This window comes from Rhinoraja longicauda, chromosome 33 (assembly GCF_053455715.1).
Source record: "Rhinoraja longicauda isolate Sanriku21f chromosome 33, sRhiLon1.1, whole genome shotgun sequence".
NCBI classification, from domain to species: Eukaryota; Metazoa; Chordata; class Chondrichthyes; order Rajiformes; family Arhynchobatidae; genus Rhinoraja; species Rhinoraja longicauda.
Genome location: NC_135985.1, coordinates 12,397,646 through 12,411,740, shown reverse-complemented (window position 1 = coordinate 12,411,740; position 14,095 = coordinate 12,397,646). Strand labels below are relative to the sequence as shown.

The window sequence follows — 14,095 nt, the reverse complement described above, 5'->3', positions numbered from 1 at the left end:
CACTCAGTCTCAGGGAGAACGCACAAACTCCACACAGACAGCAGCGATAGGAATGATTGAACCCGGGTCTCAACAACTCTACCCCTGCGCCACTGTGCTGCCACAAATCCTGGCAATATACTCAAAATCTTCTCTGCACTCTTTCCAGACTAAATAGACTAGAGCACTAACTAGAGCTGAATGATAAAATTCAATTCTAATTGCTCCCCGCAGAACCCAATTAGAACTCTATTTAATGAGTCAAATGACTAAACATAATCAAAAAATCCAGCCTCTAATGTGCAGTTCCATTTTTCTGGCAAATGTGGCTCCTTCTCCAAATTTTCTTGAAATCTCAACAGCCCTTGAGTAACTCTTATGTTGACTGACTTCAACAATGCACCTGCACTAGATACCCTTTGCAATCTCCCATGACAACAATACACAATTCTATTGGGACATTAAACATTGACCTTTAAGCTCTTCGGAAATGGAGAGGCAGAAATATAATCCACTATTATGTTTTGTGAATGCTGTGCCTATTGAGCTAAACAACCTCAGTATGAATAGTCCATTTAGCTGACTGGATGCCAGGTACCAACTACTCTTGCCTCCACTTACGATGGAACTTTACGGGGAACGTGGATGTCTGAACATTGTTCAATTTCTTCCATCCATCGCCCATTTCTACCCATCCCTCCCTTCTGAATAAGAATGTCAACATTACTTCATAGATTGTTCCAGTTACGGTAAGATTTATGTTTTGCACCCATCTTAAAACAATCAAAGTTCCAGTTGCTCACATTTCATACACAACCCTTGAAAAAGACCATACCTTCAACACAATAAAATGGGTTTTATTTCACATTATTCTCCATAATCTACCACTCTACCCACCTTAACAGCACCATAAATCTTTAGATTAAAATCTATTGCCCAATTGCAATTTTTCTAAGCACCTCACATTCAGCCTCTACACAGTGTAATGAAAATCACAGAGATCTGTGCCCCAAACTCTAGAACACAGCTCAGCAGTATAATGCAGTAAGTATACTCATAGCAATACGAGGGGTTCTTTTTTGAAATTTACCTTATATACTAGGTATTAGGCATCTACTTTCTCAAAGCACCCATATTTCCTTTGTGCGTAATTAAGAGATCGAGCTATTTAAAAAATACATTTTGGGTGAGAGGAAGAAATGCATTTTAAGACCCAGCATATTCTAAATGCTCATTACTTTCCATTTCATATTAATTTTATTCCTCCGAGATATGGTTTTACTTCAAACATTGCATCTCTTAAAAATTTAAATCAGTTCCTCATACAACTTTTCCCTGTTCCTTTTTAATTAGCAGTTTGATTATCAAAAGATCAAACCGTTAATTTATCTGGATCTTAGATTCCCTAAATTTTGGCTGATGTCCAACAGTTTTATTCTTGTTTCTCAGTCTCATAATGGCATCTTTGACTTTCATTGGCACAACTTTGGTCCTCATGTTGATAAACAGCAATAAGTTTCCAAAGGTGATGAAAAGTCTGGAGGAAAGACGAGGTGCTGAGAGCTCTCTTATACCTGCATTAAGGAGGCATTTAAACACACCTGAGCAATTACAAACACCTGTGAAGCCATGTGTCCCAAACATTACAGTGCCCTGAAATGGGGGGGACTATGTATAAACACAGCTGTAATTTCTACATGGTGAAATCAAAATGTATAAAAAGGGCCTTTATTAAAATCTGACAATGTGCACTTTAACCATGTGATTTTTTTTCTATTACAAATCTCAAATTGTGGAGTACAGCGGCAAATAAATAAATGATGGGTCTTTGTCCCAAACATTATGGAGGGCACTGTAAGAGTGCAAGACAATTGCAGCAACAGAACTACTATGCACTTCAGTAAGTTGCCTTACAATAAAGCACTGCAATTTAAACACTTAGTCAGACTAGGAACGTTTGGCTGGACACTGAACAACAAGAAACCGTGGCAATATGGCTCGAAGATACAGCCCCACCACATTAACCACTTTGCCCACTCTGCATTTCACAAGTACTTGCAAATTTCATTGGCTTCTAGACAGAAGAGGCAAAGCTGCCTGTAAAAAAACAGACAGGTTTATCACCATCAGCTTGAACATTAAGCATTTCCCCAAACCGAAACTACTACTACCACTAACAATAGTATATGCTAAAGAATTCAGTGATGACTACATTGCAATGAACAGCAACTGCCTTAATTTGTCAATGACAAGAGTCAGTTCAACATTCACAAGCAAAGAGGGGAGAAAACTGTTACACGAGTACTCTCACAAAGAGCAGCAGCAGTGGGTTATTTTCTAAAAACACATCCATGAACATACTCGCAGGTTGTGAAAATGTTCATACGTGTAGCAAAATTGTCTTGATAAATGGTGCAAAGCAACAATACCTACAGAGCTACAACATTAAACTAATGTGATATATCTGATGCTATTAACTTCAGTTAATCAAAAATAAACTGCAGAAATCTCATCATGGAAAAAAAAAGTTAAATACAAGACCAATCAAAATGATTTGAAAAAATAACAAGATGGTCCTTACGATGCTAATTATACAAATTAAATCTTCATCATTATACATTTTTTTCACAAAAAATGCACTGTTAAGCGAGTAACAATAAATTATTTCACCAAAAGTGCAAGTTGGCATTTATCAGTGTATTGCAAGTTTGGAAACCTGCTGATGCGTGTCTTAATTTTCTAGGCATTTAGAAAGATTCCTAATACGTTCTGAAATCATAGCCAGAATTATATACAGTTTAAAAAAAAAAGAATTTCTCATCCCTGCAAAGAAATTCCTTATCCTGCAAAGGACTGTTCACTTGTAATCTTATTCAGACCTGAAGCAAGCCATTTGGGCACTCGATTGTTCAGTTGACATTTTCCCCAGCTGGGTGCCTCACAAAGAACAGAACAGCAGTGAAAAATAACTTCCTATTGTCTCCTAGCTACAAGAAGAAAATCTATAAAATATACAATTGTCTCTTCGCATCCCTTATAGTTTCCTAAATATCGCCGTCAAATGTTCCTTTAAGGGGAAATCAAGAAAGCAAAAATTCGTTAAATTCTTCTATGTATGAGTGAACAGCAGAAAACAGAGCCTTGAGGGCTTCAGAGGCAGAAACTGTCCCTAAAGACCTGCTGTGATGTCCTTATGTGATAAGACTCCACAGTAACACTAAAGGCAAGCCATACGATTCACTGCATTCCTTAAGAACAATTCCTGGCAATCACAAACTTTGTGGAGGAACAACATGAAAGCTATGGACAATGAATAAGGGTCATCTGCTCTTTATCACAGGGCTAAACCTCATCCTGCATCGCCTATAACCTTTTAACCCAAAGAATTCTTAATTTGCACATGAATAATCAATTTCTCAACCATGGTGCAAGTAACGTTGGAAAAAAGTGACACCTTCCAGTGTGTTGAGGCCTAACACTTCTTGGATGAACTAATTAAAAGTTTTAGATGCTTTACCAGACATTACACATCTGTGATAAAAGAGGATAACCTCATTGGCAAATGCTTTAAGAAAAAGCTATTCCTACACCCAACTGCCTACATTGATTTGGAATGCACTTTTCTCTCCCCTAAATGAAAAAGATGCCATTTCACAGCTTGCTCTAAATGGTTTCTGCATGACTGCAATCATGATTTAGTTATTTAGACAGTATCCTCATTACAGAAGCCTGGAAATACATGTTTATGTTAAAGCAGTTCGCGTGTACATTGGTGATCATTACATTGATTTTCACCTCATGTTAGCTAGAAGTACAATAGCATAAAAAAACATTTTATACAGATTGATCAAGTTTATTGCATCTTTTTTTTAAAAAAACATCAGTCCAAATAACACGAGGTATCACTACAATCAATAACTATGGCAGCTAATTAATTTTGCCACTCAAATATTTGACAGTTAATACTATGTTAAGAGTTTCAGTTATACGTAGAATTCTGCAGCTGACAAATTTTATGCCAAAGCGCAATAAACTCAAGATATTCATCTACTCATCTAAACCAAGCCATTTTGTTCCAAACAATCTCTAAACACCTGAGGTGACAGTGTGCCCATGATCAACCACCTCAACTAAAACAGGAATCAATTCAGACCTTTGCTTCTCTCGATGACATATTTGATCATTTAAATTGAAGATGTTTGAGACTATTAGGAGACAATCATAAAATTCTTAAACTAAGAGGAGATAACTTGTGACTGGTGCCCAATTAATGTCATTAATTACTTCAACAACTTAGAACTTACTCATCAGGGTTACAAGTACCAGCGCCTGAATTTTACTGGTTCAAAAAACATTTTCATTTATTATTTCACCTCATCCTAATACATTTACAAACCTACAACCAAGGTTAATCCAAATGAGACAGATCCACAACTTCAGAAAACATTGTGTGGCCATATTTCCATTTCCCCTCTTGTATTCACGCAATTTCTGACTTTATACAATGAATTTGCCTCGAGGTACCACTCATGTATCACTGAATACTGATGCTAGTAATAATGGTCATATTATTATTACTATTATTAAACATGACTGGAAACAATCAACATAATCTGCTTTTACTTCAGACCCACAGTGGTGCCGCCAGTAGAACTGTTGCCTCACAGCGCCAGAGGCCGGGTTCAATACCTGACCTCGGGCATTGTCTGCGTGGAGTTTGCATGTTCTCCCTGTGACCACATGGGTTTCCTCTGGGTGCTCCGGTTTCCTCCCACACCCCAAAGACAGGCTGGTTTGGAGGTTAATTTGCCTCTGTAAATTGCCCCCAAGTGTGTAGGGAGTAGATGACCAAGTGGGGACTTGCTCTACTATGAATGGGGGATCGATGGTCAGTGTGGACTTGGTAGGCTGAAGGACCATGCTGTATCTTCCAATCAATCTTAATGATTTTGTGGCATGTTTACAAATTTTCATTACAGTTCTATTTCTTAGAATTAAACATATATCTTATAAAATAAACCCCCAAGGTTCTAACAAGAGTATTATTAAATTTATTACTCTGAGATGAAGCATGGAGTGGAAAACTTATTTGACAAATGGGAGATAAATTTTAATGCTATTCTCACGAAAGGAAGCCATATTAATTTGTTCAACCTACTTTAAAGATTTTTCTGTATAAACAAAACAAAAATAATTTTACTAATTGCAAAATAGCCTGTACATCCTGTAAACTGGTAGCTTTAAGAAACTAGACCAAGAGGACCCGTTGGGCCCAAACCTCTCCTGCATTGGTGTAGCACGCTCTCCCCCCTCCCCCTCCACCCACTCCATTCCCTCTCAACCCCCCCCCCCCTATTCCTCCCTCCTCCCCCTCCCTCCCTAGGAGATAGATTTAAACTTTAAAATGTGAATAACTTAAAAAATATAACACCGATTTCAATGAAACTTCTTCCATTAGCACCAAAGGGACGACAGTGAGTAAGGTGGGCCTAAAATTATTACGCTATCGTGTACCATTTTGGCTGTAGTTCCGGAACAAACAAACGAGAGTTTTAGTAGTATACTAGAAGAAGTGTGCCCGTTGGGCCCGTCCTCGTAGGGTTTCCATTGTAACCGGGAGGGGAGTGGGGGTAGGGAAGGGGGAGGGAGGGAGTAGGGAGGTGTGGAGGGGGGAGGGGAGGGGGAGGGAGGGGGGGAGGGGAGGGAGGAAGGGAGGGAGGGAGAGGTGAGGGAAGGGGGTAGGGGGGAGGGGGGAAGGGGAGGGAGGGGGGAAGGGGAGGGGGAGGGAGGGGGGGAGGGAGAAGGGAGTGAGGGGGGAGGGAGGGGGACCTCCCCTTTTCCCAGTACCCCTCTTTCCCCATTGGGCCCGTGCTCGTAGGGTTTCCATTGTAACCGGGAGGAGGGGAGGGAGGGGAGGGGGAGGGAGGGAGGAGGGAGGTGTGGAGGGAGGAGGGGAGGGGAGGGGGAGGGGAGGGGGGGAGGGGGGAAGGGGGAGGAGGGAGGGAGAGGGGAGGGAGGGGGGTAGGGGGGAGGTAAGGGGGAGTGAGGGGGGAGGGAGGGAGGGGGATCTCCCCTTTTCCCAGTACCCCTCTTTCCCCGTTGGGCCCGTCCCTGTAGGGTTTCCATTGTAACCGGGAGGGGTGGAGGGATGGTGGAAGGAGGGGGGAGGGGGAGAGGGATGGAATGGTGGAGGGAGGGGGGAGGGAGTGGGGGAGGGTGGGATGGAGGGAAGGAGGGAGGGGGGGAGTTAGGGGCTGAGTGGTGATGGAGGTTGGGATTGAGGGGGGAGGGAGGGGGGGAGGGAGTGGGGATGGAGGTGGGAAGGAGGGGGGAGGAAGGGGTTGATGGGGGAAGTGGGACCTCCCCTTTTCCCAGTACCCCTCTTTCCCCCACCACCAAGCCCCCTCCGCAACGACCCCTGTTGTCCCCAGTCCCCATTCACAGACCCCCCCCCCCATTCTCTCTCTCCCCATACACACTCTCAGTGCTTTTTTCGAAACACTTGCCCCGGTGGCCCACGAGCATATGGGCCCAATGCTGATCTGTGTATGTTAAGTGACTTGCAATAAAAATATATACTTTAAAAAGAGATAAGTGCTTTTTAAGTGCTTGTTTTGAAACATTCGCGGTCACATAGTGCTTCTCACTGTAGCACCCATCTCAAGTGTGCCCGTTGGGCCCGTCCTCGTAGGGTTTCCATTGTAACCGGGAGGAGGGGAGGGAGGGAAGGGGGAGGGAGAGAGGTGTGGAGGGAGGAGGGGAGGGGGAGGGAGGGGGTAGGGGAGGGGAGGGGGGGAAGGGGAGGGGGGGAAGGGGGGAGGGAGAGAGGGGGAGGGGGAGGGAGAGAGGGGGAGGGGGAGGGAGGGGGAGGGGAAGGGCGGAGGGAGGGGGACCGCCCCTTTTCCCAGTACCCCTCTTTCCCCATTGTGCCCGTCCTCGTAGGGTTTACATTGTAACCGGGAGAAGGGGAGGGAGGGAAGGGGGAGGGGGGGAGGAGGGAGGTGTGGAGGGAGGAGGGGAGGGGGAAGGGGGAAGGGGAGTGGGGGGAGGGAAGGGGGAGGGGAGGGGAGGGTGGAAGGGGAGGGCGGAAAGGGGGGGAGGGGGGAAAGGGGGGAGGGGGGAGGGGGGAGGGAGAGAGGGGGAGGGTGGAAAGAGCATCCCTCTCCCCATCAGAACTGCCCCCTCCATCGACTCCTTTAAGTCCATGCTCAAAACCTATTTCTACTCCCTAGCGTTTGAGGCTCATTGAGGAGGCGCTAATCAGATGTACAGCACTTTGGTCAACGTGGGTTGTTTTTAAATGTGCTGTACAAATAAAATGGACTTGACTTGACAGCTCTTCGCAACAATGTAGCACAGGGGCATTGTGACGTCACACGCTGAATACCGCTGGGGGGGGGGGAAGGGGGGTCAGCTCGAGTCCATCTCACAGGGGCATTGTGACATCACAATCCGCACCGCAGCGCCCCCCTTCTGTCAAAACTTCGATAAATCAGGGGGGGCAGCACTTTTAAACCTCTGTAACTTAAAAAATATGCGTCCGAATTAAATAAAAATATAATTTTCCAGCAGCGAACCGCATGCTGATTAAGGTGGTACAAAAATCGTGGCGCTACGGTTCACCGTTTTGCCGGAATTGCCGTCTTCAGCCGACATCAGTGGGATATATATATATAGATACAAGATCTGAGTTTTAATAGTATATAGATAGATAATGACCAGGGAAAGGCACTCAACCTTCTTCAATGCGATGGCAAATATCATATCACAATCCCCTTGAATGTATCAACAAATGCAATACAATTTCCATTCAATTCAATTAGAATGCCATATTTGACAATGGACTTCCTTTGCAATCCATTATCTTTTACTTCAATTAAAGATAGACATTTCTACTACAATTTGATACGCAAGCCTCAATCCTTTTTGAAGTTCCATTGCTTGCAAGAGTGTGAGTGCTAGTGCCTGAGTTGGGCACAATAGGTAAATTAGGACCCATTTAATTAGCAAAAACAAAGAAACTTACTGGCCACGTTGAGGTGGGATTTCTGACTCAGAATGGCTCCATACTTATTCTGAGCTAAACATTCGTAGTAGCCTTCATCCGATCGTTCCCCTCTGCGATGTTCAACCTCAGTGATATAAAGTGATCCATTTGATAAAATGTACGTCCGCTCAGTATCCACCAACCTCTGTCCATTTTTTAGCCACATGATGGTAATTGGAAGTTCTCCATGAGCTTGGCAGTCAAGAACTACAGGGTCTTTCCGCAGAGCAGTGACATCATGGGGCTCCCTCATGAAAAATAGCTCAGTGAAGCACCAAATGCCTGGAAAAAAAGCAAAACAAATCCATTCATAGATAACAAGACTTGCTTCAAAAAGTATTTGTAATATTGATCAGTAAAATAATTTCATATATAAACAAATTGATTGTGCTAGTGTAACAGGTCTGAAGGAGGGTCTCGACCCGAAACATCACCTATACCTTCTCCAGAAATGCTGTTTGACCTGCTGAGTAATTCCAGCTTTGTGTCTATCTTAGGAAGAAATGTCATGTGCCAGGTTTTTAGAGAGTGTTATAATAAATTATGTATATTGATTCGGCCCAACTTTCTTTTCTCTCCTTCCCAGTTCTGAGGAAGGGTTTTTGACCTGGAATATTAGCTGTGTTTCACTTCTCACAGATGCAGCCCGACCTGCTGAGTATTTCCAACATTTGCCATACTTATCTTGGTGCACTGGCACTTGTGGGCTAGTTTGGGTCAATGGACAATAGACAATAGGTGCAGGAGTAGGCCATTCGGCCCTTCAAGCCAGCACCACCATTCAATGTGATCATGGCTAATCATTCTCAATCAGTACCCCGTTCCTGCCTTCTCCCCATACCTCCTGACTCCGCTATCCTTAAGAGCTCTATCTAGTTCTCTCTTGAATGCATTCAGAGAATTGGCCTCGACTGCCTTCTGAGGCAGTGAATTCCACAGATTTACAACTCTCTGACTGAAAAAGTTTTTCCTCATCTCCATTCTAAATGGTCTACCCCTTATTCTTAAACTGTGGCCCCTGGTTCTGGACTCCCCCAACATTGGGAACATGTTTCCTGCCTCTAATGTGTCCAACCTCTTAATAATCTTATGTTTCGATAAGATCGCCTCTCATCCTTCTAAATTCCAGTGTATACAAGCCTAGCCGCTCCAGTCCCGCCATACCGGGAATTAACCTAGTAAACCTACGCTGCACGCCCTCAATAGCAAGAATATCCTTCCTCAAATTTGGAGACCAAAACTGCACACAGTACTCCAGGTGCGGTCTCACTAGGGCCCTTTACAACTGCAGAAGGACCTCTTTGCTCCTGTACTCAACTCCTCTTGTTATGAAGGCTAACATTCCATTGGCTTTCTTCACTGCCTGTTGTACCTGCATGCTTCCTTTCAGTGACTGGTGCACTAGAACACCAAAATCTCATTGTACGTCCCCTTTTCCTAACTTGACACCAGTCAGATAATAATCTGCCTTCTTATTCTTACCACCAAAGTGGATAACCTCACACTTATCCACATTAAACTGGATCTGCCATGCATCAGCCCACTCCCGCAATCTGTCCAAGTCACCCTGCAACCTCATAGCATCTTCCTCACAGCTCAACTACCACCCAGCTTTGTATCATCTGCAAATTTGCGAATGTTACTTTTAATCCCTTCATCCAAGTCATTAATGTATATTGTAAATAGCTGCGGTCCCAGCACTGAGCCTTGTGGTACCCCACTAGTCACTGCCTGCCATTCTGAAAGGGACCCATTTATCCCCACCCATTTATCCCCACAGGTCAAAGGACCTGTTTCCACACAGCATCACTCTATGATTGTTGACAGATATTGGGAAATCAGCATTTGCATTAATCTAGATCTTCTGAGATGAACTAGAATTCAATTGACGTGCTCTACTCATGGATTCACAGTGGTTTGTCCCAATTGTCCTTTTCTTGGATCCTCCAAATCCTAAACATTTTGCCTGAGATTTTAGTCTGATTTACTAATATAATAAAAGGCTATATCTCCAAATAGTGCTAGAACCTCATTTTACCTCAATTACATCTCTATCAAAAATGACAAAAATCCCATGCTCCGTGCACCCAAAACTCTGTTTAATAATGTTTTTACTGTCTACAATGTTAGCAAAAACATCAATGATTCACTGAAACTATCCCCAAAGGTCTGCCTATCCCACAATCATCACACATGTGGCACATAATTCCTTAGTTTATATTCTCCTCTTCTCTTCCCCTCCACAATGAAATATAAACAGCTATAAATTTGAGCAATAAACAGGCATTGTGCCACTCCAGATCATGAATTTGGTTATCTTGGTCATATTAATAAAAGTCAGAGGACATAGAAGTGCAGCACAGGAACAACCCCTTTGCATGCTCCATATCCCTCCGCTGACTGCATGTTCATCTGTCTATCCAAAAGCCTCTTAAATGCCACCATCATATCTGCTTCCACCACCACCCCCTGGGTGCATTTAACAGGTTTTATTGAGTTAAATAAACACTTGGTATCAGAAACATCCCCCTCCCCCACTCACCCTGCAGCTCAACCAACTTTTTTTTCTCTCCTTCCCAGTCTGCAGAGGGGTTTTTGACCTGAAACATTAGCTCTGTTTCACTTCCCACAGATGCAGCCTGACCTGCTGAGTATTTCCAACATTTTCCATATTCATTTTGGTGCACCATTACACACTGGCAAACAAGACTTAAGCAAAAAATAAACAAAGTATTGAAGGAACTCAGCAGGCCGTATCAGTGGAAGGAGAAAGGATTGACAATGTTTCAGGTCAAGACTTCTTCAATTCTTAAGTCTTCATGAAACAAGAATCTTCAAGATCAATCATTTAAAACTTTACTTTTAAATTCAAAGTTGGGCCAAAGGGGAATTCGGTATGTTTAAAATGGGACGACTGAAAGAAGAAAAAAATCTCAAATATATTTCAGTGTTTGTTTAGTGATCAACCATTAGCGACTTAAATTACGAAGTTGGAAGGTACCATGTGCTCAATCTCTACAACCACAACCTCAACAGGCGACAAAAATAGACAATCCAAAGTACAAACAAATCGAGGACCAGCGCACTGAAGAATCGATGTAAAATCACTGCAGGGGGCCACTACAATGGCGGTAACCCTTTACTGAGCTTTTATATGGGGGCAGAAAACTCAAATAAAATCAGAATTAAATAGACAACACTCTTGTAAAAACGTGTTATTATTTTGATTCTAAACACCAAGTCGATAGAAAAGACTTGTTCCAATCTGAAGTCGCAACCGGTTGCCATACAGGCAAGACTTCGCACAAGATGTTTGCTAATTTTACAAGCTTGTCAAAAAGGAGTCTGAACAGGCGAAGTCGTAAAAGTCTGATTTAACGAGAAATCATTAGCAACGGGTTGCCCGTGTGTATCAATAAGCTCTCGCCGACTTTTCTTTCTTTTACCAAAAAAAAGTTTTGAAACCCTTTTTTTTCTTTAGCAATTCCCGACAAACCACGTGTGGGGTACTGACTACCTCCAGTTTGAACACTCAACTCTTGCAAACAGTCAAGAACACTCATCGCTACAACAGCGCGACGCTGTGTTGACGATACAGATGGAAAGGGTTTCCAAAGAGTTCTTGAGCTCCACCGTCAACTCGAGGGGACCGACTGACTGGCGAACGTACACTACGATTTATTTCCATTAAGTACACTCAAGATGCCCACCCCTCAGAAGGGCTTCGGCGCTGCCACTCTTTCAGTTGGTTTTATTTTAATGCACAATTTTTGCCAATCTGTATGCCTGCTTGTGTTGCAGTCAGCCTAACTTTGCACAGAGATCGCTGTCCATATCTCGGGGAGGTACGAGGGAAGAAATGATCACAGCGAAGGGAGAAAAAAAAACCCCCAAGATATAACGAATTTTTAATTTGTTGATATATTTGAAAACATTAGCAGGCGACAGCAGTTGGGAATCGGTTTAGAGGTCCCGAGTGAATTTGGCGTACGTGATCAAGAAGAGAGCGCTCTTCAACTGATCAATTCTTGGCATCAATACAAATCTGTTCAGATCCCCCTCTCGCTCCCTCCCTCCCCGACTCGAATTAATCAGCCCAGGCTCTGGGATGCAAATGAATCCTTCCGTTAAGGACAATATAACGCGACAGGAGATCACACAGCACTGTTGAAAGGAAAATAAAACACACTTCGCCCCTTTTCCCTCAAAACAATTCCTCTCGCTCTCAAAATAAAATTTGCCAAGACCCTCAAGCACTTTTCAAACTTAACAAGATGACTTTTAGCTTGGCGATGGATTGATCTCATTGACGTTTGGCGTGTTATTTAAAGCGATCCCCCAACAATGTTTACAAATACCGAGCATCATCTCGCTAACTGTCCCAGTTCGGGATCAATTGGACCATTTAAATTTTAAGGGGGGGGGGGGCAAAACTCCCAAACAAAAAAAAATGTTCAAATCGCTTCCTTCGCAGACGACAAAAAACAAAAAAAAAGTGAGTCAGTCCCAAATGAAGAGGAGTCAGCGTGGCCGGAGACCCCACGCTGTGTCAGAGGGGGGGGGGGGTTGGGGGGGGGCATTGGGACTCTCTTATCTCCCCAAAAGAAAGTGAATGGGAGAAGGAAAAGCGAAATAAATAAATGCACGTGGGTGAGACGCGGAACCGATACAATTTGTAGCAAGAAACATTGTAGCGTCAACTTTGGCAACAATGTATCCGAAGGTGTGTGTGTGTGTGTGTGTGTCTGAGCGCGGCGGGCAACACACAAAAGCTCGTCCGTGCGGACACTGCCGGCCATTAAGTGGCTGCAGAGATGAGTAACCCCCCTCCCCACCCACCCCTCTCCTACCCCTCTCCTCTCCTACCCTCTCCTCTCCCTCTCCCTCTCCCACCCTCTCCCTCCTTCAGCCAGGAGCCCGCGAACGCAACCCACCCCTCCCGGGAATCGACCCCCGCACACCGGCAGCATCTAGAGTTAGCCTTCATGGAGTGGTGGGCACAATGGCTGGAGAGGCCATGGGGCAGGTAGCAGGACAGTGCACACACTGGTCAACTCCTGCACACACACACACACAGCGCCGACATCAAAGCCCACACTCCCTCCCACAACACACACACATTTGTTGTTGTTGTTGTTGCCCCCAAAATCCCCTCTCACCTGAAATAGGGAGCAGCAGGGCGACCAGCACAGACCCAACACAAGTCCTCCGTCTCGAAATCTCCATTTAATCCTCCTTGTCTTCACTCATGCTACACTCCCCACTCGCCCGCCCGCCCCGGCTCTTCCACTGATCTGCGGCGGCTCCGGACAAACCCTGCTCTCACTGCGCACTCTTTGCAGAGGGAGCACGCACACGCGCGGCGGTGCTCCGGCCGGCCGAAGCACCAGGCTCCCCGCAGCTTCGTCCGCCGTGGCAGTGCGCACTACTTTTTAAATCACGGTGCAGGTGAGAGGGGAGGGAATGAGGGAGGGGGGGAATGAGAGAGGGAGGGAATAGGGGAGGGAATAGGGGAGGGAATGGGGGAGGGAATAGGGGAGGGAATGGGGGAGGGAATAGGGGAGGGAATGAGGGAATAGGGGAGGGAATAGGGGAGGGAATGGGGGAGGGAATGAGGGAGGGAATGAGGGAGGGAATAGGGGAGGGAATAGGGGAGGGAATGAGGGAGGGAATAGGGGAGGGAATGAGGGAGGGAATAGGGGAGGGAATAGGGGAGGGAATGAGGGAGGGAATAGGGGAGGGAATGAGGGAGGGAATAGGGGAGGGAATAGGGGAGGGAATGAGGGAGGGAATAGGGGAGGGAATAGGGGAGGGAATGAGGGAGGGAATAGGGGAGGGAATGAGGGAGGGAATAGGGGAGGGAATAGGGGAGGGAATGAGGGAGGGAATAGGGGAGGGAATAGGGGAGGGAATGAGGGAGGGAATAGGGGAGGGAATGGGGGAGGGAATAGGGGAGGGAATGAGGGAGGGAATAGGGGAGGGAATAGGGGAGGGAATAGGGGAGGGAATAGGGGAGGGAATGAGGGAGGGAATAGGGGAGGCGGAGGGAGGGAGGGAATGAGAGAGGGA

General features: G+C 45.0%; 1 protein-coding gene across 1 annotated transcript in view; it reads right to left on the bottom strand.

The window, feature by feature from the left end:
• Positions 1 to 13,273, bottom strand: part of prtga (protogenin homolog a (Gallus gallus)) — a 106,965-nt gene extending 93,692 nt beyond the window's left edge. Inside the window, exons 1-2 of the mRNA XM_078427445.1 lie at positions 13,186 to 13,273; positions 8,006 to 8,308 (exon numbers count right to left, since the gene is read on the bottom strand). Of these exons, the coding sequence (XP_078283571.1) occupies positions 8,006 to 8,308; positions 13,186 to 13,252 (370 nt within the window). The 5' untranslated portion in view covers positions 13,253 to 13,273. The remainder of the gene's footprint in view (positions 1 to 8,005; positions 8,309 to 13,185) is intronic.
• Between the last annotated feature and the right edge of the window lie 822 nt (positions 13,274 to 14,095).